Here is a 24,712-nt window from a genome sequence, read left to right on the forward strand (position 1 = left end):
GAAGGGGCGAAGAAATTGGATGGACGTTTCAGGAGAATTAACCACGCTGGATTCGTCTCCTCCATCAGGCACTCGAGAGTGGAAAGTAAATTCCATTTCGAGAATGAAAACCTTAAGACCGCTTGGTATCGACGGCAGGGGAATATTTATTCCATGTTCCACTGATGGGAAAAATCGGCGTCTGGCAACAGCTGATTGGTGGACAAGAAAATGGTGATAGTGGGGTGGGAAGAGGATTCGAAGAGGCTCCTTCCTGCCTCAACCTGTAACTCTTCCTTACTAGTCTCCTCTCCATCCGCGGACCTTTTCGGGCTCATCCGAGGTTAAGAGGTTACGAAAATCTGAGTGATATTTGAACAAAGGCATCCTTAACATCGTGTCCTACCACCGTTAATCAAAATTTCAGCGATCCGAGGGAAACGTGCTCTTGGTAGTACTGCTTGAGCACCTTTCCTGAGCTGCCTGCCTCCTTCAGTAGCCTCCCAAGAGGATGGCTCTATCTTTGGTGGTCGATCCCTCAGACCTCCACTCCACTAGGGTGGCTCGGACAAGGGGGTCCCGTGAGGAACCAGAGGGAAGGGCGGAGACAGCGAAGGAGGGGGATGGGAAAGACGGAGAAACACCAGCCTAAGCCTAACAGGTCCAGATCGCCACAAGAGTCCTGAACCTGGGGTGAAGTGCAGAATACCCCACCTCCCCGCCCCCCCAGGCCCAGGCTGGTGTCTGAAGTTGGAGGTAGAGGCTCCCCCCGCCCCCATCCCCATCCGAGTAGAGGACTGAAATGCACGCGGCTGGGAAAGCAGAGAGCGCCGGGAGAGGGGCGGGGAGAGGAGCTGACAAATCAGCTGCGGGGGCGGTGAGCGGAGGAGAAGGAGGAGGAGAAAGAGGAAGAGGAGGAAGACCACGACGACGAGAAGGGGACCCGAGAGAGGGGGTGAGAGACCGAGCGCGGCAACGTGGGGCGAGGTGTGTGCTGGCTTTAGAGCAGACCCGAGGACCGAGCCTGGCCCTTAGCATTCTTCGCGCTCTCTCCCTGCCTTCCCTTCCGACCCTCTGTCTCCTTCTCTCGGATCCAATTGTGCGGGGGATGGGGAGTGGCAATTCGACGACAGGTTCGTGGGTTTGCCTCCCACGCCCCCAGCCTCTCATCACCGGGTTGTGCTGACAGCAGTCTCCTCTGGGGACCATCCCTCTCCTGCTGCCGCCTCTTCCCTTCCTGTGCGCTTCTTATTCTCCCTCTTCCCATTTAAATAATATTTGGGAATTGTTTTTTTTTTTTTTTAAATTTTTTGTAAGGGGGTGGTTGAGAGGAATTGTAGTTGTGAGGATCAGAGGGACCCAGGTAAGTACCTATGGATCTAAACGGGCAGCTTTGGCAATACTGGAGGAAACCCGGGAGGAGAGGAGTCGTGGGCTTCTGGGAGGGAGGTTGTTGCTGCAATAAGGACCTGCTGTGTCGAGTCTCTCGGAGGTGGGTGCTTATCTCTTCAGTGAGCTTGAGGAAAGTAAGTTGGTTGACCTGGCTTTCCTCTGGCATCCGATATTCCGTTCTTCTCGTCCCCAAAGGCTGAGAGGTTACGCTGCTTCTCCGGGATACGCTTTTCCCTGGGGAAACGCGAGAATGCTAGGTGGAGCGTGAGCAGCCAACTTTTATTTCTCTTTTACCTTACATCCCCCAGTCCGCCCTCTGCGTTTTCTCGATGAAGTAAGCAAGCTGTGTTTGGCAGATCATTAAATGGAAGTGCTGGGAGGGCAGGTCAGCAGGTGGTAAGGGGTTAACAGGTGCGGGCGCCGGGTGGGTAGCGAATTCACGCGCGCGGAGAACGCCCCCTCGGGTGGCTGGCGCGAGTCAGGAGACTGCTCCCGGCTGTGCACAGGCGCCTGCTCGGAGTAGATAGCTGGGGGCGGGGGTGGCTGGTCGCGTGGATTAGGGCCGGTGCGTGTGGGCTCGAGCTTGAGCCACACCCAGAGTGAGTAGTTCTCTTCCCGCCCCTCTTGGTGATCAGCCAGTTAGCCCTCTTCTGGGATTCATTTATAAGACTGCCCCTGACCCCATGCCTCCAGCTCCCTTTCTTTCCCTGTGATCTTTTAAACGTACTTCTAACTTACCTTGTCACCGTTTGGACTCTGGGAAGTTGAAAGAGGGGTCCATCTTTTCATGTAACTACCCTTCGAAGATACAGTAAGCACAACTCAGATGATTCATCTTAATCCACGTTTAGGCAGCTAGACTTTTACTAGCCAAGATGGATGAGGGATGGTAAATTTTTAATGCAAAACCCAAAAAAAAAAAAGGCTTTTTTTTTTTTTTTGGTCCAGTGGTTGAAATAAGAGTCTAAATAAAAGAGTCTCGCACTTTTGGGAGTTGTACTGATCTTTCAGTGGTTTTTATCTTGGGTGGTTCTAATTTTATTTTATTCTACCCAAAAGTTTTTATTTATTTATTTATTTATTTATTTATTTATTTATATTTATTATGTTATGTTAGTCACCATACAGTACATCATTAGTTTCTGATGTAAAAGTTCTCATTGAAATTATATTTTGTGTTCTCCAGTGTGGTGTAAAGGAATTCATTAGCCATGGATGTATTCATGAAAGGACTTTCAAAGGCCAAGGAGGGAGTCGTGGCTGCTGCTGAAAAAACCAAACAGGGTGTGGCAGAAGCAGCAGGAAAGACAAAAGAAGGTGTTCTCTATGTAGGTAGGTAAGCCCCCCATGGCATCTTGATATTTATTTATGATTGATGGGTTAGGATGATTGATGCTCTAAATGCTGGTATTTTTTGATTCATTTTTGCATCATCACTTGTCAAAAGGATAAACTGAGTCAGAGGACTGTGTGGGTAGGTTAATGTGTATATTTGAGCTAATAGTAAAAAGTGAGGATAATCTTTTGTTTTTTTCAGAATATTTAATTTTTCAGTAATACTTTGGACTTTTTAAATGAATGCTTCTGTGCATAAGGGACTATAATTCATAAAAAGTTTTTAAAACTCAGTCTCCAAAAATAATTAAGAATATTTTTAGGAATCGAAGTCATTCATGGGCCTTTGATTTTTTTTTTAATCATCATGAATAATATTAGCAAATTTTAGTGTATTCATATTTTAAAATAAGACTTAAATATGGCCCTGGGATATGTAAAAAAAGACCTATTGTGGCCCTAAAAAGGAGAGGACAGAAAAGTCTTTGGTAGAGTTCATCCTTATGACCACTTGGTAAACTGAAGACTAATTGCTCGAAAAAGTGCTTGAAGGCTGTTGCTAATATCTGAGAGATATATATAATTCATTTATCAAATGACACACATACTAAATAATGAGATTGATGCTTATCTTTTCTCCTTGTTCCTAAATTACCACTTTGTAGTATTCATGCAGATCCTGACTCTCTTTTTCTTACCTTGAACTGTGCTAGGTTGGGTGTTACTTTACAATTCACTTCAAAGTCTTTGGGGAAGGAATAGACACATACATAGACAAACCCTCATCCACAGAGACACATGCATACACTCACCCTCTGCCCATTCTGCCTCTCCTCTTTCTCTTCTGCTGCTCTGAGCTCTTGCACATTCTCTGGTGGCAGCAGGATGAGCAGGAAGATGGAGGATGAACTTGTTGGGTGGCATAAGGCACTACGCCTCTGTCTGTGGGTGGAAGACAGCTACACTGCCTCTCCAACATGGATGCACTGAAAAAGAGTTAGACTTGGAATAATTTTTATGAATGCCTCTCATATTTTTTTCTCATTGCTCATGGGCTCTATATTGGCTGAGTTTGCTACAAATCTTAAGTTAAATTATTCTTTCTCTTAAGACATATCTTCAGAAAATCATTGAATTAAAGAGTGTCACAAGAGGAAAAAATGACGAGTTAATTTCAAGTGTTTTTTTGAAGTGTGAGTGACATCTTTTTTAGAGGGAATTTGGAATACTGCATCAGTGATGTGCAGATAATTGATATCTTTATACTTGCCCTCAGTTTTCTAAGTTGTGCAAGTGTGTGCTTGCAACTATTCTTTGATTTCCATTATTTTATAATTTAGTAACTTTAAAGATTTTTTTTAGGATGCTAATATTTGTTCTATTAGTTGGTAGTGAGTCCAGAAACTATTGAATATTAATTTAATACATTCCTGTTTTCTATGTAATAAACAGGTTTTGTCATCTGGAAAACTTTTTGTTTTCATTGTCAACTATGTGTTTAGGCAAATAGAATGATTTTATTTTTTTGATATTCTGTTATTTGCTATTACATAAAATCATAATTTGTTTACATGTCACATATATTTTTAGATCATCTTCAATATATATTGTGGTATTTTTTTTTAATTTTATTATGTTATGTTAATCACCATACTTACATCATTAGTTTTTGATGTAGTGTTTCATGATTCGTTGTTTGCATATAACACCCAGTGCTCCATTCAATACGTGCCCTCTTTAATAACATGGTATATCATGGTATTTAACACATAGTGCATTCTATAAATTATTTATTGGTTGTGTTCTGAAGGATAGTTAAAATTCGAACTCAGACACAGGGTTTAGGATGAAAACTGACCATGAGAAAGAGAGAATATATAGATCAGGAGTTGATAAACTTTTTCTGTAAAGCGCTAGACAATAAATATTTTAGGCCATAAGATCTCTGTGTGAATTAATCAGCTCTGCGGTTATGGTGTGAAAGCAGCCATAGACAATAATTAGCTGTGATCCAATAAAACCTTAGTTACCCAAAACAGGTGGTGAGTTGATTTGGCCTATAGGCTGCAGTTTGCTGACTCCTGGAAAAGTAAAGAGAACATAGACTTGACGTCACACAAACTTAAATTCTAGTCCAGGCTACATCATTTATTGCTTTTAGAATACTATAAAAGTTACTTAACATCTATGAGCTTTACTTCCTTCATTTGTAAAAATAAGATTTAGATAAATGCAATTACCTTGCAGAGTTTTTGTGAGAATGTCATAATAAAACATGTGAGTAATAAAGCACACTTTTAAAAAAATTAAAGACTTCTATTTTTTGTAGCAGTTTAGGTTCACAGTAAAATTGAGAGGCAAATAACAGAGGTTTCTCATGTACCCCCTGCCTCCACACATGCATGGCTTCCCCCACGATCTACATCCCCCACCAGAGTGGTACATTTATTAAAATTAATGAACCTACATTGACACATCATATTCACCCAAAACCCATAGTTGAAGTTTCACTCCTCGTATTATACATTCTCTGCATTTGGACAGATATATAATGAAGTGTATCCATCATTATAGTATCATGTAGATATTTTTGATGTCCTAAAATTGTTTGTACATCACTTATTCATTTCCCTCCACCAACCCCTGGCAACCACTGATCTTTTTTTACTACCGCCATAATTTTGCCATTTTCAGAATGTCGTATACCTGGAATCATACACTATGCAGACTTTTAAGATTGGCTTCTTTCAGTTAGTAATATGCATTTTAGGTTCTTCCATGTCTTTTCATGACTTGATAGCTCATTTCTTTTTAGTACTAAATACTAATTCCATTGTCTGGATGTACCACAGTTATCCATTCACCTACTGAGGGACATCTTGGCTTCTTCCAAATTTTGGCAATTGTGAATAAAACTGCTATAAACATCCATGTGCAGGCTTTTGAATGGACATAAGCTTTCAGCTCCTTTTGGTAAATACCAAGGATCACTATTGCTGGATCATATGGTAAGGATATGTTTAGTTTTATAAGGAACTGACAAACTGTCTTCCAAAGTGGCTGGACCATTTTGTATCCCACCAGTAATAATGAATAACAATTCTTGTTGCTTCACATCCTTGTCAGCATTTGGAGTTTCAATATTCTAGATTTTGATCATTCTAACAGGTGTGTTGTGGTAACTGATAGTTTTAATTTACACTTCCCAGATGACATATGTGGAGCATCTTTTCATAAGCTTATTTGTCATCTATATATCTTCTTTGGTGAGGTATCTGTTAAGGTATTTGGCCTGTCTGTTAATCTGGTTGTTTTCTTATTGTTGAATTTTAAGAGTCCTCTGTATATTTTGGATAATAGTTCCTTTTCAGACATATTTTCTGCAAATATTTTCTCTCAGTCTGTAGCTTTTTTCATTCTCCCCACTTCCTTTCATGGAGCAGAAATTTTTAATTTTAATGAAGTCCAGCTTGTTGATTCTTTATTTCATGGGTTGTGCTTTTGGTGTTATATCTAAAAGTCATTGCCATACCCAAGGCCATGTAGGTTTTCTCCTATGTTATTCGAGGAGTTTTATAGTTCTGTATTTTACATTTAGGTCTATTATCCCTATTGTGTTAATTTTTGTGAAGGGTTGTTGTCTCTTCTTCTCCTTCTCCTTCTTTCTTCTTGCATGTGGATGTCCAGTTGTTCCAGCACCATTTGTCAAAAAGACTGTCTTTGCTTTTTTGTATTGCTTTCACTCCTTTGTCAAAAATCAGTTGGCTATATTTATGTGGTTCTATTTCTAGGCTCTCTATAATGTTCCTTTGATTTACTTGTCTATTCTCTTGCAATTATCACACTGTCTTGATTACTATAGCTTGATAATAAGTCTAAAAGGCAAGTAGTGTCAGACCTGTGATTTTATACTTCAATATTATCATGGCTATTCGCAGCTTTTTGCCTCTCCACATAGACTTAAAGTCTGTTTGCTGATATTGACAAAATAACTTGCTGAGATTTTGATTAAGATTGCATTGAACTATAGATCAAGTTAAGAGCTGACATATTGACAGTATTGAGTCTTCCCATCCATGAACATAGAATATACCTCCTTTTATTTAGTTCTCTGCTTTTGTTCATTAGAGCATTGTAGTTTTCCTCATATAGATGTTGGATATATTCTGTTAAATGTACACCTAAGTATTTTTTTTTTTTTGGTGCTAATATAAATTTATTGTGTTTTAAATTTTAAATTCCATTTGTTCATTGCTTGTATATATGAAAGTGATTGACTTGTGTTTATTAACGTTGTATCCAAGAGTCTTACAGAAATTAGTGGGTTTTTTTGTCATCGTTGATTCTTTACAATTTTCTACATAGACATACAAGTCATCTGTGAATGAAGATCATTTTATTTCTTCTTTCCCAACCTGTATACCTCTTATTTCCTTTTATTATCATATTGCACTGGCTAGGATTTCCAGGAGGATGCTTGCCTTGTTTCTGGTCTTAGTAGGAAAGCCCTAGTTTCTTGCTATGAAATATGATGTTATCTGTAGGTTCTTTTGTAACTATTCTTTATCAAGTTGAGGAAGTTCCCCTCTATTCCTAGTTTATCAGAAGTTTTTATCACAAATAGATGTTGCATTTTGTCAAATGTTTTTTCTGCATCTATTGATATGATCACATCATTTGTCTTTATCTTGTCAATGTGATGGATTACTTTAATTTTTGAATAATGAACCAAACTTGCATACCTGGCATGAATTCCACTTGGTTATGAAGTATAATTCTTTTTATACATTGTTGGATTTGATTTGTTAATATTTTGTTGAGGATTTTGTAAAGCACACTTTTGTATATAGGAGCCATGGTTATTATTATCAAATAAGCTGTCCAACAGAATAATTACTTTGCCAACATATTTTCTTTTTATCTTTTCATTCGTCATTACAAAACTCACAAATAACTGGGGTGAAAGATTGGAAGTGATTATAGAAAGTTTTCTAACTTCTATATGGCTGAAGATATTTAGCACACTGTTTTCTTAAACCTAATGAAAAAAGTAGTATCATTCCTTTATAATATTATATTTTGGGCAACTATCTTTTAACTAATTGAGGAACTACATAAGAATCAGTGTTATTTTATGATTTTTTTGTGATTTTTTTATACAAATTTTCAATCTATATACTTCAATTTAATAAATAACAATTATCCCAATCAAATGGCTTAGAAATTATAAATTTAGAGTCCAATTGAAAAGCAAAACAATTTAGTTTTCTTTATATAATGCCAAGTATATTCCCTATGCTGTACTTTTCATCTCTGTGACTTATTTATTTTGTAATTACAAGGTTGTACTTCTTAATCCACTTCACCTATTTCACCCATCCCTCACCCACCTCCCCTCTGGCAACCACCAGTTCTCTGTTTTTATGTTTCTGTTATTTTTGTTTTTTTGTTTTGTTTTCTAGATTCCACATATACGTGAAATAATATGGTACTTGTCTTTTTCCATCTGACTTATTTCACTTAACATAATACCCTCTATTGTCCATCCATGTTGTTGTTGCAGATGATAAATAAGATCTCATACTTTTTTTATGGCTGAGTAATATTCCATTTGTGTACACACAATTCCATTTGTGTACACACACACACCCCATATCTTCTTTATCCAGTCATCTATCATTGGACATTTATGTTGCTTTCATATCTTGGCTACTGTAAATAATGCTACAGTAAACATAGGAATACATATGTTTTTTTGAATTAGGTGTTTTCATTTTCTTCAGGTAAATACTCAATAGTAGAACTACTGGATCATATGGTATTTCTATTTTTAATTTTCTGAAGGACCTCCATACTGTTTTCCAGAGTAGTTACACCATTTTACATTCCCACCAACAGTTCATGAGGGTTCCCTTTTCTCCACATCCTCACCAACCCTTATTTCTTTCTTTTTGATACTCACCATTCTGACTGATGTGAGGTTATATTTCATTGTGGTTTTGATTTGCACTTATATGGTGGTTAGTAATGTTGAGTATCTTTTCATGTGTCTGTTGGCTGTCTGTATATCTTCTTTTGAAAAATGACTCTTCAGGTTCTCTACCCATTTTTAAATTAGATTATTTGTTGTTTTTGGTGTTGAGTTGTATAAGTTCTTTATATGCTTTGGATATTAACCCCTTATCAAATATCTTATTTGCAGATATCCTCTCTCATTCACTAAGTTGTCTTTAATTTTGTTGATGGCTTCCTTTGCTGTGAAAAAGCTTTTTATTTTGGTGTAGTCCCAATAGTTTATTTTTGCTTTTATTTCCCATACCTCAGGAGACATGTGCATAAATATGTTGCTAAGATCAATGTCCAAGAGATTACTGCCTATGTTTTCTTTTAGGAGTTTTATGGTTTCAGGTCTGACACTTCAGTCTTTACTAGTTTGAGTTAATTTTTGTGTGTGGTGTAAGAAAGTGTTTCACTCTTCTGCATGTAGCTGTGCAGTTTTCTTATCACCACTTGTTGAAGAGACTGTCTTCCCCATTGTATATTCATGCCTTCTTCATTGTAGGTTAATTGACCATATAAGAGTGGGTTTATTTCTGGGCAAAACCCATATTCTTAATTACAATGCTATCATTTATTATATGTTTTATTTTTATCAGAGGTCCTTAAATTATTCAAATGGAAACTTCTTAACTATATTTAAATTGTTTTATTAAACATAGATACTTTTCTTGACTGTTTAGTAAAAATGTAAATTTAAATATGCATCCAAATTTCACTTAATGCCTTATTTATGTATTTTCATAAAAATATTTAGTGAACATTTTCAACGTAGTCTTGTATATTCATTTAGGTCATTTTATCAATCGTATTATTGAAATCGTGGATATGTGCTTCTAAATTTTAAATAAATTTGGATATTGAAGCCATCTAAGACCAGTGTTTTATAAATTTGACCCATGAATTAGAATTAGATCATGAGGGTTATTAGAAAATGCAAATATCTGTACCTGGTATTTCCTGAATATTTGAGGCTCTGACACAACAGTCAGCATTTTCTTTTTTTTTTTTTAAAGATTTTATTTATTTATTCATGAGAGACAGAGAGAGAGAGAGGCAGAGGGAGAAGCAGGCTCCCAAGGAGCAGGGAGCCCGATGCGGGACTCGATCCCAGGACCCTGGGATCATGACCTGAGCCGAAGGCAGACGCTTAACCATCTGAGCCACCCAGGCGCCCGCCAGTCAGCATTTTTAACCAGCGCTCCCACCTGACTGGTTCTGCTGCACTCTCCAGTTTAAGGACCCAGTTCTTAGAGATTATTTAATTAATTCTATGTAGTCATCTTAGTGATGGGGAACCTGAGATTCCCTAATGCTTTTTTTCCTTTGTTTTAAAGTGTTTACTGTTATTTCTAACATGCTTAGGAAAGCTTTTTAAACCAGTGCATTTTTAAACTGAAGATTAGTACCTAGTTTAATCTCCAAATATAGATTTAAATATTTTCTCAGTTTTTATGCCCTCATTTCCTTATATTCTTCTATGTCTGATAGAAATAGATTATTTTACTTACAGGGTAGTTTTCAAATGAATCTCCAATCCACTGTTATTTTCTCCAAAAAAAAAAAAAAATTTAATTAAAAAACTGGTGTAGAGGTGCCTAGGTGGCTAGGTTGATTAAGCATCTGACTTGATTTGGGCTCAGGTCATGATATCTGGGTCGTGAGATTGAGCCCCACATCAGTCTCTGCACTGGGCATGGAGCCTGCTTAAGATTCTCTCTTTCCCTCTCCCTCTAGCCCTCCACCCAGCTCTCTCTTTTTCTAAAAAAAAAAAAAAAAGACCCAACACAAAAAACAGCTAGTGTCACACTGAAAAATCCAACATCAGAGAGCTCATGAATAAAATTGTTAAACTTAGTTTTAATACATATTAATGAGCTATTTTTTTAAAAGCTGTATTCCTCCTAAAAGTTTGCTTGGCTTAGTGGAAAGCGTATAGGTTTAGGGTCATATCAATATGCTAATATTGGTATCAATAGCTAGTTATTGCCTGTGTGACTTTAGGCAAATCATTTAACTTTGAATTGCAATTTCTTCAGCTATAAAGTGGGCATAATTCGCCTGTATTAAGTGGATTAAACAAGATTAAAATGCCTTTTACATAATAGGTGTTCAATGAATGTTAATTTCTTCTTTTTCTTCCCTTCTACTTGAGTTTCATGGGTTGACTAACCTCTCTGCTCTCCTGTACTTTAGTATAGCTTCTACAGTTCTGAACCTAAGATCATCTTCCCGCCCAGCCCCAGTGTTATCTCACCTTTTATTTTTCCCTCTGTAAGTTGATTATTGAAGAGACTGTCTTCCCTATTGTATATTCATGCCTCCTTCATTGTAGGTTAAGTGACCAAATAAGTGTGGGTTTATTTCTGGGCAAAATCCATTATTGAAGAGGGACACAAGGGGATAAAAAGTCCTCATTGGGAGTTGGAACCACTGTGGAAAATGGTATGGAGGTCCCTCAAAAAGTTAAAAATAAATCTACCCTATGATCCAGCAAATGCACTACTGGCTACTTACTCAAAGAATACAAAAACACTAATTCAAAAGGATACATGCACCCCAATGTTTATAGCAGCTGTCAACACATGGAAATGTTGAATTACTATATTGCACACTTGAAACTAATAACACTCTGTTAACTAACTGGAATTAAAGTGAAAACTTAAAAAAATAACTCTTCATTGTGGGTTAAAATTTTATTTTTTAATTTTTTAATTTTAATTTTTTTTTAAGATTTTATTTATTTGACAGAGAGAGCGAGACAGCAAGAGAGGGAACACAAGCAGGGGGAGTGGGAGAGGGAGAAGCCGGCTTCCCGCTGAGCAGGGAGCCCGATGTGGGGCTCGATCCCAGGACCCTGGGATCATGACCTGAGCCGAAGGCAGTTGCTTAACGACTGAGCCACCCAGGCGCCCCTGTGGGTTAAAATTTTAATTGGAAAGAACCTCCTGCTGGTTTTGCTTTCTTCTATTTGTTGTATGATTACTGGAATTCCTTGTTTTAGCTTTTATGCCCTCTAAGGATATTTTTCTATATGGGCTTCTAAAGATTGAGACTTTTTTTTATTAGTTGTATTTAAAACTAGCTAATCAGCAATATAAGGCCAGTTTGAGACTTATGTTTATGTTTTGAATTTGTTTTTATAGGCTCCAAAACCAAGGAAGGAGTGGTTCATGGTGTGACAACAGGTAAGCTCCATGGGGCCCATATCCAAGAATGATATTGAAAATATCTAGTAAGCATTAATCATTGAGAATGTAATTGTAAACAGCCACTGTGTTCCTAGAGAAGTATTCTAAGGGAATATCAGCTTTGTTTAACTTTAATTCTTTATTAAATGGTTTAAGTAAGTAAATATTTATTATAGATAAATAAAACAATGTATTCCACTATCAAGAATGATGCCTCTGAATTGACCGGATATGTTTAATTTATGGTAATATCACATTTAAATATTCTGAAACATTGTGTCTTGGCAAACTGCTACCATAAATTACGTATAAGAATTGCCAGTTTTCAAAGGATTAATGTCAAATTTTCTGTACAGTATAATAAAGCATTCTGACATTAAACGATACTCAGTATAACATTTCCTTGATGATTCAGAAAACATTTTAAGAAACACCCTTGGAATGATCAGTGAAGTATTTATTGTATTTATATCTATTTGGCACGATTTTACCAAGAATTTGAATGGGTCTATAAGAAGATTGCAATAAATTAATATCAAAAATGAAAATTATGGTGGTGATGATGAGGAGTATGTTAGAGACAGAAAAATGAAAGGAGAACCAAAATTTAATAATCTTAAGAGCCCACAGACTTGCCTGATTCAGTTACATGTTGTATGTATTCCAAGCTGCTTGACAGATTGGGTAAAACAGGATATATAATCAGAAATATAATTCATATGATCAGATAGCAGTAAATGTAATAGTGTCTCAGAAAAATACCGTCTTCCTATTACTGAATTATAAAATGGAAATGGAGAAAATCAAATGGGAGTATTACTACAGTTTTGTGGTTGATACCGTGACACTGGAGCCAGACTTCCTTGGCTCAAATTTCTGCTTACCACTTACGAGCTATGTGATTTTCTGCAGGATTCATAATCTTTTTGTGATTTAGTTTCCTCATCTGTAAAAGAATAAAGAGACTTAATGTGCACAAATACCTAGAATAATGAAATTACAACATTTTTACAGCTAGAGGAGAAAAATATTTCATGACTATTTTATATGCATATACTTTTGAAAATAAATGAGGGCGCAAAATGAAAATAGAACCTTTGAAACCGATTCTGCTAGAAGCTAGATTAAAGTATGCTGCCTGTATTTGCTCTGTTGCAATCCAATCAATACGTAATGCCCAGAACTAGGCAAGTACATGAACTGTGTTGACTTCTAGGGACTGTTTATAAATATGATGTTATTAAGCATGATTTGAATAAGACCTGGATAGTAGACAGTTGGAGACGGTACTGTCTGAAGAGCCTAGCTAGATTAATGGTGTTCCATTTGATAGTCGAAGAATCCATGTGGTTTAGACAGCGGATAAGCTTGTGGCCAGATTTAGAGCCTGTGGTAAAAATTAAAGAATACAACTAATAACATCACTGAATGAAGACTGTGGAGATGGACTGCAGGGCTAACTTTTAACAAAGTCAGAGTTTTCATCTTCTCCACAATGAGTTTGTGTGTGTGTGTGTGTGTGTGTGCGCGCACTACTGAAGTTTGTACAATAAGGCAGCATTTTGTTTTCTGAAGAACAGTAGCCTGTCACCTTATGTTTCCCCAGTTTAATAATATTGAGAAACTTTGTGTATCATGTCTTCTTTAGCATACTGAAGAATCTGAGATATTCCATAGTAAAGAAATTTTCATAATATGGTTTAATCCAGGACTTCTCAAATTTATTTGACCTTATTTCAGTAGTTACTAGGATTCAGTGAAACCAGTGTTCCAGAGAGCACCATGGAAAATGCTGCTAAGCAGCAAGACCATGACGATTTTGATGTGGGTAATATTTACAGCCATTGTACTAATCAACTACCCTGGCAATAGCAAAGTATCAAAAATGTCATAAGTAGCCTGACTATGAGAAATGCAATGGGATAAATCTGCTGTAAATACCATCCTTCTCCCATATTAGGCAATGAGTAGGATTATTTAACATAAAATTCCAAATTCCAAGTATAAAGATAAATAAGTTTAAGATAATTACCTCCATGGTTAAGGAGAAGAATGGTTATTATACTTGGTCTAAAATGTTTATTTAGTCTACATAATATAAGTGCTAAATAAATGTTATTATTGTAATTAGTCTTAAAGCAGGGAAGTGAGAAACTATTATACAGTCTATAACATTATCCTCTAATGTCAAAAGAAAAATTTCTTCAAGATTCATCCCATTACTTATTTTTCAGAAATATAGACTTCAGTAAACTTAAGTTAGGCCAGGAGTTTTCTACCTAAAAAATTCCAAGAAAAAGAATTTCTCCCAGTTAGATAATCTCATGATAAAATCTAAAAATCTCTTCCTTACACCTTAGCTATTTGATCTCAGTTCATTATTGTTGCAGTTGTCAACTTAATGCTATGCTATAGAAAATGTTATAGAAAAATATGAGAGTGTATTTAAACTGGATGTACTGAATGACATGTCTTTGAAGCTGCTTTAAAAAATAGATGTTGATAAAAGCTTACTTAATTTTTTTTCTCATGAAAGTATGGTATAAATAATTTCCTATTACTGGAGATTTTCTGAGTTTTGGTTCTTATAAACAGAAATTTGTTACATGATAATGAACACAACTAATTTCAACATGTTATAATTTATCAAAATGTTTTATAATATAAATTTATTTTCCTCAGATATATAATTTGTACAATTCAAAGCTAGATCTTCTTAATTTTATGATTGTGTTTAAGATCAAAGGTTAAATTTATTGTATCTATTTGAAAAGTTGGTGCCACATTTTCTTTCTGAAATTTTATTTTTGACTTAAAGCCAAATTAAATCTAATTATCAAAGTTAATGAATAAATTACAGAATATACAAAATTCCTTTTAATTCATTCAAAATAATTTATTGAGTATCTGCTGTGAAATAATATAAAGAAAAATGACAGGATCTCTGATTTTAATGAACTTTAAATAGGCTGGTGGGGGTGGAGAGACACACTGGGAAATGAATAATTCTGGCATGATGTAAACAGTTCCATAGCAGAGATGTATCTAAAATTTTATGAGATCACAGGAGGAGAAACAGGACACTTGTTGGGAGGAAAGGTTTTTAATATAGAATTTGACATTTGAGGTGGATTTTAACAGCAGCTCGAATTTGCTGAGTAAACAGATAGATATCTGAGAAGGATCAAAGCTTCTGGCCAGACAGAGCTATATGAAAAAATTGAGAAAGACTGGCACATTTGGGGGAGAACATAAAATATTATACTATCTTAGTTGGGAGGAAAGTATCCTTTTTGATCCTGGTTATAAGGTCTTTTCCCTTAAAAATGAATATCATTTATTACATGAAAAATCTCACCAATTTGAATGTGTCTTATTTCCTTTTGTTTTGTCACCCTTTTGTTTGGCATGTCAATGAACAGAGAAATAGTGTAAAAGTCCTTAACAGGGGGCACAGGGCCTTAAGATGACTGGATAATCCACTAGGTAAACAAGTCCTACAGTACTCTTTTAAAATGTGTCTATCATTGCTACATGTACACTCTGTCATTTTGTAATATAACTAATTTACTTGTTCTTACAATGACAAAACCTGATGAAATTATGATAAAGTACAAAGTGCATTTTACTGTGAAGTTTATGTGCATTAAAAATAAATTAATGTATATACATATACAAAGAATGGTCTAGATATTATAAAAATAACCTTTCGTGGCTGGTAGAAAAATAATCTGTAAAAAGATCAAAATTTATTCTTGTCTTTGAGATATTGTAACAATAAAAAGTTCATTTTTCAAGCAAAATTTTCTATTCATGTTCTTGGAAAAGAAAAAATATGACAAGTTAAACCTCACAATTCACTATTTTTGAAGGATCAACATTCTGGAAATGTTTAAAAACATGAAATCTCCAGAACAGCTTCTCACTGGCATTTAAATTGAACTTTGCTTTGGGAATAGCCATTACGTGTTAGGAGGCATTGACTGTATCCCCAGAAGTGGCAAAAGGCAAATATAGAGCAACACCTTCTGGGGACTCTTCCTGATTTTAGACTCTAGGGTCACTTCAGCTTCCCCACATTGCCCAGAACTAAAGAGTAAGTATCTGTCCTTACAGACCACCTTACTTCCCTGACCTGCTATCAAAATCCAGTTGCTTTGTCCACATTATTCAATCATTGGCCTTCTGCAATGGGTGACATGCAATCTGTACTATAATCATGTGACTAGCATATAACATTTGCCAAGTTAACAGCTGACAGTGCAGCTCAGCCAATGCCTTGGGCTGGGGATTATCTGGAGAGGATGTACGCAAGCATAAAGCATAACCAAAAACAAACAAACAAAAATTGTCTCTTATGCTTAGGAGAGGGCCTGAGGAAAAATATCACTCAAAACCCCAAATTCCTGAAATCTGAGAAAAAAGCAGAAAAAAGAGTTTGTGAGGCAAAAAGGAAAGAAGGCTAACATTACATAGATGGACATAAGAGATGCAAGATATAGGCTTTATGAGTATAAATGTTATAAGGTTTTGATGAAGAGCGGTTGTTTTATTTCTCTATTGACCTTGAGTTATTAAAAGAGCAGAAGCTCTCTTTTGTTTTTCATAGAACTCTTCATTTAATTTAAACAAACTTTTTTTATTGGAGTTTCTTTTATTTGGCAATTGCATGGAGGTAATAGAGAAAGATTAATTCAACAATTATATCAGATATAGTCTTGGAGAATTTTTGATATGAGATTAAGTCTGCTTCTAAATCTAATCCAAACTATTTACACTGTCTTCTCTAGATGTTTAACTTATTAAAAAAACTACTGAATCACCATATTGTATTTTGTTTTGTGAAAAGAAATTGTAAGTTTGCTCAACAAACTTCATTTTTACACTTAATTCCTAGCTCTTTTGTTACCATTAAAATTGTTGAAAATCAACATTTTTATTAAAAACCCTGTTTCAACCACTTGACGTTTGATAAAAGGATCAAAGTTTCTTCATAACCATCCCTTAAGAGTAAGGGATGTTTGTTCATTTTTTTGTCTTTCTCAGTTTTTATTTTAATTCCAGTTAGCAAGCATACAGTGTTACATTTGTGTCAGGTGTACAATATAGTGATTCAATAATGCTGTACATCACCTGGTGCTCACCATGGGTGCACTCCTTAATCCCCATCACCTATTGAACCCACCCCCTACCCCCCTCCCCTCCAATAACCATTAGTTTATGCTCTATAATTAAGAGTCTGTTTCTTCATTTGTCTCTCTCTCTTTTCTTTCCCTTTGCTCATTTGTTTCTTAAATTCTACATAGGAAAAAAAAATAAAAACATAAATTCCACATATGAGTGAAATCATATATTTGTCTTTCTCTGACTTATTTCACTTAGCATTATACTCTCTAGTTCCATCCATGTTGTTGCAAACGGCAAGATTTCATTCTTTTTTATGGCTGAATAATATTCCATTATATGTGTGTATATATATATTAATTATATCTTTATCCATTCATCACTCAGTGGACACTTGGGCTGCTTCCATTTCTTGGCTATTGTAAATAATGCTGCTATAAACTTCAGGGTGTGTGTATCCCTTTGAATTAGTGTTTTTGTATTCTTAGAGTAAATACTCTAAGAATGTGTGTGTGATTGCTGGATCATAGGGTATTTCTATTTTTAACTTTCTGAGGGCCCTCCATACTGTTTTCCACAGTGTTTGTACCAGTTTGCATTCCCACCAACAGTGAACAAGGGTTCCTTTTAGTCCATATCCTCGCCAACACTTGTGTCTTGTGTTGTTGATTTTAGCCAGTCTGACAGGTGTGAGGTGATATCTCATTGTAGTTTTGACTTGCCCTTCCCTGATGGTAAGTGATGATGAATATCTTTTCATGTGTATTACCCTTTGGATGTCTTCTTTGGTGAAATGTCTGTTCATGTCTTCTGCCCGTTTTTCAGTTGTATTATTTGGTTTTTGGGTGTTCAGGTTTGTAAGTTCTTTATATATTTTGGATGCTAACCCTTTATCGGATACCTACGCAACCATAGGTTGCCTTTTAGTTTTGTTGATTGTTTCCTTTGCTGGGCAGAAGCTTTTTATTTTGATCTAGTCCGAATAATTTATTTTTGCTTTTATTTCTCTTGCCTCAGGAGACAAATCTAGAAAAAAGTTGCTATGGCCAATGTCAAAGAAATTATTGCCTGTGTTCTTTTCTAGGATTTTTATGGTTTCAGGTCTCACATTTAGGTTTTTAATCCATTTTGACTTTATTTTTGTGAATGATGTAAGAAACTGGTCCAATTTCATTCTTTTGCATGTAGTTATCCAGTTTTCCCAGCAGCATTTGTTGAAGACACTGTCTTTTTCACACTGGATATTCTTTCCTACTTTGTCAAAGATTAATTGACCATATAGTTGTGGGTTTATTTCTGGGCTTTTAATTCTGTTCTATTGATCTATGTGTCTGTTTTTTGTGCCAGTACCATACTGTTTTGATCACTACAGCTTTGTAATATAACTTGAAGTCTAGAACTATGATGCCTCTAGCCTTGCATTTTCTTTTTCAAGTTTGCTCTGGCTATTTGAAGTCTTTTTCAAATTTTAGAATTGTTTGCTCTAGTTCTGTGAAAACTGCTGTTGATATTTTGATAAGGATTGCATCAAATGTGTAGATTGTTTTGGGTAGTACAGACATTTTAACAATATTTGTTAAATCCAGGCCATAAGCATGGAAAGTCTTTCCGTTTCTTTGTGTTGTCTTCACTTTCTTTTATCAGTGTTTTATAGTTTTCAGAGTGCAGAGCTTCCACCTCTTTAGTTACATTTATTCCTACACATCTTCTTATTTTTGGTGCAATTGTAAATGAGATTGTTTTCTTAATTTCTCTCTCTGCCGCTTCATTATTGGTGTATAGGAATGCAACAGGTTTCTGTAGATTGATTTTGTATCCTGTAACTTTATTGAATTTGTTTATCAATTCTAGTAGTTTTTTGGTGGCGTCTTTCAGGTTTTCTATATTTAGTATCATGTCATCTGTATTGTTCATTTCTGATGGTAACATGAGCAACTATGTGTTGTTAGTGTGACTCAGAAGGTGTCGTGAAAATGAATATGCTGGGTGAGATTAAAGAATTGATGTTGAAAATGAAATAAAGAAGTACATACCTGATACCACAATAGCTGCATCTGTAATCATTGACTTCTCTAAACTTTCCTTAGTAAAATGTTAACCAAACCTCAGTCGCTCAAAGGTTCTATTTGTGATCATTACATCTGAAGCACATTTTACTCTCTGCATGATTACAGCAACATATCTTAGCAAAGATTTAATGTTTGTCTAAACCATACTCACTTAAATATCTCTGAGGTTTTATTTCTTCTGACACTTCAGTTATTTATAGTACATGCAAATACAGGTCTGTAGAAGTTGACAGCTAGTGGAAGTGAAATTAGTTTCAGTCCCTGTTGTTCCACTGTCCCTTAATCTGTTGTTGTTCTGGATTTATCCCAGTGGCTGAGAAGACCAAAGAGCAAGTGACAAATGTTGGTGAGGCGGTGGTCACAGGGGTGACAGCAGTAGCACAGAAGACCGTGGAGGGAGCAGGGAGCATCGCAGCTGCCACTGGCTTTGGCAAAAAGGATCAGCTGGGCAAGGTATAGTTGTATACGTTCTATGTTACATTTGTAAAGTCTCGGGATCACAGCACATTTTCATGGAAGGCACTAGGCAGGAATAAGATGCTTACTTGGGGGGGGGCTGACGGACCCTCTTCTCAAAAAAAAAAAAAAAAAAAAAAGGACTACTTTTATGTATGTATTCTTTTTTGGAGGTACTTACCCAGATAAGTGCTATGAAAAGTGTACAGTGATTATGATTGTTTCATTTTCTTTTTTTTTTTTTGACTATTATAAAAGTTTATTTAACAAAAAAGTTCAATATGAAAATGCACATGACCTGATTTTTATATTGTAGTAAAACAGGTACTATGGAGGGGACATGTGGAAGCAGTTGATTTCTTCTGATGAACACACCCATTGTTTATACTCGCTCCAAGGCTTCTAACATGATGATACTATTTCCTCGTATTACCACCATTCCAATATTCTGTTGCCCACTAATTGCCATCTCCACACATTCATCTATCACAAGATTCATAAACGGATCGAACCCCCGCAATATTCCTTGGACATGTCTGCCACCATTTAATTTCAATGACAATTTCTTGTCCATAAATTTTTTCAACTCGGGAGGGTGAGCTTTGCTCATGGTGTCTACTCCGCGAGCTCAAAGATGCCTCCAAACGGAATTCGTGGCGTCCCTCCGACTGTTTCATTTTCTGGAAGAAAGTTAATGAAATGAACAATGTAATAAATACCAAAAGAACAGTGACATTTCAGAAAGAAGGGGTGCTTTCATGTTAGCTATGAATCTTGCAATCTCTCTTTGTTGGGATATAACAAATGCTTTGTGCCCAACTGACAAAGTGTCAAACTGAAGATCTTTTGCTTGATTTCTTTATAATGACATCATCTCTTATTAAATGGCATATTTGCTTATCACATAGCAGTTCATTTGCAAATATATGTTTGTGGAGATAGAGTCAAATTGCATACCAACCAGAGATCGTGGTTTTGGGGTGATTTAAAAATTCTCAGGAGAACTTTGTATTTTTGACAAATATGAGACTCTAGTAGGATTATGCAAAAGATATTATGACTTTCATTTTAAACAGGTAAGTGATAGAAAATGAGGTGTCAACTGGAAGATGAAATTTCATAAATTTTGTGACCACAGCAGCAGAGATTTTTGCTATTTCCTTGGCACCATGGCCTCCTTGCTATTCCTTGAACAAATCAAGTACTCCCTTGCCCTGGTGCCTCCCTCTGTCTGGAAGGCTCTTCCCAGGTTATATACTAGGCTCACTCCCTCATCTCAGGTGTTTGTTAAATGATACCTTCTCGGTGAGGCCTACCCTGACCTGTTTGAGATTGGAACCACTCTCCTCACCTCTGGTGTTCCCAGTCTTCCTACTCTTTACTTTTTCCTTTTTTACATGCATCACTTTTAAGAATCATAAATGACTTACTTTTTTTTTAAAGAATTCATTTATTTGAGAGAGAGAGAGCGAGAACATGTGTGTGCATGTGTGCAAGCACAAGTGGGGGTGGGGCAGATGGAAAAGGAGAGAGAGAATGTCAAGCAGACTCTGCACTGAGCATGGAGCCCAATGTGGGGCTCAATCTCAAGACCTTGAGATCATGCTCTGAACCTAAGTCAAGAGTCTGGATGCTTAACCGACTGAGGCACCTAGGTGCCCCCAACTTACTTTTTATATATGTTTATTATTTTATTTGTACCCTCCTAAAATACAAGCCCCATGAGGATGAAATATATTTATTTTGTTCACCAATATTTCACGTGTCTAGAAGAGTACCTGACGCCTGGTGGATAATTAGGAATATTTATTAAGAAGGAAAGGTAAGAAGAAATTAAGTGAATAAGGAAAGGTAAGAAGAAATTAAGTGAATAAGAGTGATTTTTATTTCTGTGTCTAATAATTATATGCATTGCATAGCAACTGTGGCTATTCAACTATCTGAAAGTTATAATCAAAATGGTTTTCAAATAGATATTTTGAAAACTATGTAAGAAAGTAGCTTTATTTGCCAGCAAACTGCTCTGGATTGTTTCCACTCCATGTAATTCTATGTAGCAGGCTGCCTTGATTGATCATTAAAACACTGATAATAAAAAGGCAGGACTAAAAACCTGTGACATATTGAGATTTATCACATGTTTTGTATCATCTGGGCAATTGATGCTACTTATGGAAAATCTGGGCTGGGCTTCTATGGTAGTTCTTTAGCTAACACTTAAGTGTATGGTTAATGATAGGAGTATTCCTTTGTCTAGGTTATGCTCTTCAAATAATCTTATTACCTATGCTAATAATTTTACAAATTTCTATTTTCTGTCTGAATTTATAATTATAGCTTTATTACCTTTCAGAAGTTAAGAAGGATCTCGGCTATTAGTACAGAGGCAATTAACCTGTTAAATGTCCCAAGCCCTTCTCCAATCACATAGAAGCTATGGACTCTCTTCTCAGAAATACACACAATAAAGGGCTTAGGGGGATCTTGGAAGCCCATCAACAGACAAAGCCCATGATTTAGACCAACCCTCTGATTGTACAGATAAGGAAAGTAGAATCTACAGAGGGGAGTGACAGTCCAAGGTCACATGCCAATTGTAACCGACTGCTTTTCCATCCGCTGTGTCACTTCCCCAACCACTTCCTCAAAACCTACCTTCCTTTTGGGTTTTTATAAACTGAATTACAGACCAGATTTAACTGGAAAAATTCTCTGCTTCAGAATATTAAGAAACCAGGGAAACATGTACCATTCCTTTCTCACCCTTATTTAAGGCATACCATGTAAATTGCAAATAAGGCATGAAAGTACTTCATTTCTTATAAAATTGGGCTTGTTTTTTTACTTTTCTAAAAGTATTGCTATTTATTTAATACTTTAAAGCAGAAATCTAAATGATATGACAAAATTAACCATTTGGAGATATTTCTCTTATGGGTACTTACAAGTTGTTCCAAATTTTTAATATGAAAATGAAGCCATAAAACCCAGAAATTGCAGCATAGTTATAGGAAAAAAAAAAAAGCCACATTAAACTGAGAGTTTAAATGGCTGATATTCATCCCTGCTCTGTCACCAACAGGATGGATGACCTTTTGAGGATCTCCTAAGACTCTTTCAATATGAGAAACTATACCAGAAAATTGTTAAAGCCTAATTTAGCAACAACATTCTGAGTTTCTATTATAACTCAAGGAGGATGCTAATAATCTTTTCATTGTGGCCATATCTATGAAATGCCAAAAATGCTAGAGAGTTTAGATAAAATCTTTCAATTTGTTCATTATGAGATTTGAAGTAATGTAATTTCATCATTCAAACTCTGATCAAAATGATTCTGGTAAATGGAAATAAGCAGATTATTGTTGCTTTAACCACTTGTTAATGACTCCATTGGCATATTCATTCTTCATTCAAGAAATAATGCTTGCTCACTATGTGTCCGACACTTTGCTAGATATTGTGGTTAAAATGATGAGAAAACCGTACATGGTTTTTCTCTTCATTGAGCTTACAGTCTAGTGACAAAGATTAATAATAATCATCTAATTACCACACAATATGTATGCAGTTCTGTGAAATACTATGGAGTACAAAATGCCGAGAATATCCCAGCCAATATGGGGTAGGGATAAGGGAGAGCATTGCAAAGGCTTCCCTGAGGAAGTGATGTCTGCATTGAGATCTAGAAAAGTGACTGGCAATTAATAAACAAGTGGGAGTTAGAAGAAAAACATTGTAGGCAAAAGTAGCAACATGAAGAAATCTCATGTGGTAGGAGGGGGACCTTGGCAAGTCAAAGAGGACTGCAGCTGGAGCCATAGAAAATAAGGTAGAAGAAGCTGGAGAAATATGCAGGGGTCACATTCTGGTTGGCCATGTTGACAATGTTGGTCTTTATTCGAAGAATGAAGGAACCTTATTAAAAAAATTTTTAAGCAAGGATGTCAGGTTATAATTTTGCATGTTGAAAAGATGTCTCTGCTCGCCAGGCAGGAAAGAGATTAAAGGGAGGGAAGAGTGGAAACCAGGGACCAGATAGTGGGCTGGATGGAAAGAGGAGATGACTGTATATTCTAAGGTGTAGGTGGGGGAAGAAAAAGAAATGGATTAATTTAAAGACTACGTAGGAGGTAATATCAACAAGATTTGGTGGTGCGTTTCATAAGGCTTGGGGGAAGAGGGATGTGGTTGGCAGGACTACTGGGTGTTAGCTCGTTGAAGTGGATTAATGGCTGTGCCATTCCCTTGGCAGTGGTGCCTCTCTTAAATATCAGCAACACTGCAAAGGGAGTGGCTGCACTGATGTTTAGCCTTCGTGCCCTTTGAGGATATTTGGCCCATTCCTCCCTGATTGATAGTGGATCAAATCTTTTTTCTTTCTTTCCTCCCTCCCTTTCTCCTTTTCTCCTTCCCTTTCTCCTTTCCTTCTTTCCATCCTTTCCTCTTTTCTTTCTTTCCACCCTTTGGTCTTGTCTTTTCTTTCTTTCTTTCTTTCTCTCTTTCCTTCTTTTCTTCTTTCTTTCTCCAAGAGCTCTAATAGCTCATTTTGATTTTCTGTTTTTATTTGCTAAATTCATCTCTTTGGGAATGTTTGCTTTGGTGTACTCTATCTCCTTTTGATGTTAACAGAGAGATATGATGACAGATACCTAAGTATTTTTTAAAATTTGAATTTCATATGAATGAAGCTGTCTTTACTAAAAATTTCTAATTATAAGACATTAGATTAAAGGACAAATGGGATGTCTTGAATTTTAAGAATTTGCTTTATCAAATATTATTAGCTCCTCTACTGAATATATTAGAATAATGCATCTACTGATCTATATTTTTGCCTGTGTACCCACAAGAGGTTATCAGGTATACAGTTCATTTCCTGAAGCTCATTCATTTGATTGGCATGGTAGAAACAAGCTGCAAATGCATTGGCAGAAATACTCAAGTTTTAAGTTCAAACAAACAGTGGTATTATATAGATGGAATTTGTTTCCTTTTTTTTTTTTTACATTTTATTCACATTTATTTTTCATTTTTAGTGCGCTCACAGAAAATTAGAACACCTTAAGCAGGAGTTTAATAGCAATTTTTGTAAGCAAAGTTACATTC

The 24,712-nt window shown here is 36.1% G+C and overlaps 2 protein-coding genes across 3 annotated transcripts in view; one reads left to right on the forward strand and one right to left on the reverse strand.

Moving 5' to 3' along the window:
* The first annotated feature begins 894 nt into the window (after positions 1-894).
* The window catches only part of SNCA (synuclein alpha), a 146,316-nt gene continuing 122,498 nt past the window's right edge, over positions 895-24,712 (forward strand). The window contains exons 1-4 of one of the 2 annotated variants that reach the window (XM_021702350.2): positions 895-966; positions 2,558-2,703; positions 11,910-11,951; positions 19,458-19,600. In XM_021702350.2, the coding sequence (XP_021558025.1) occupies positions 2,583-2,703; positions 11,910-11,951; positions 19,458-19,600 (306 nt within the window). In that variant the 5' untranslated portion in view covers positions 895-966; positions 2,558-2,582. The remainder of the gene's footprint in view (positions 967-2,557; positions 2,704-11,909; positions 11,952-19,457; positions 19,601-24,712) is intronic. The other variant, XM_021702351.2, reaches the window with a different exon arrangement.
* Positions 19,854-20,246, reverse strand: LOC110591445 (small nuclear ribonucleoprotein G-like). Its single transcript, XM_044912668.1, has one exon. It carries the CDS (start codon positions 20,211-20,213, stop codon positions 19,986-19,988), a length of 228 nt encoding a protein of 75 aa, XP_044768603.1. The 5' UTR covers positions 20,214-20,246; the 3' UTR covers positions 19,854-19,985.

This window comes from Neomonachus schauinslandi, chromosome 2, assembly GCF_002201575.2.
Source record: "Neomonachus schauinslandi chromosome 2, ASM220157v2, whole genome shotgun sequence".
Classification (NCBI taxonomy): domain Eukaryota; kingdom Metazoa; phylum Chordata; class Mammalia; order Carnivora; family Phocidae; genus Neomonachus; species Neomonachus schauinslandi.

Excerpts from the sequence above, each read along its gene's own strand:
- LOC110591445 (XM_044912668.1), bottom strand. The coding sequence starts at position 20,213 with ATGAGCAAAGCTCACCCTCCCGAGTTGAAAAAATTTATGGACAAGAAA.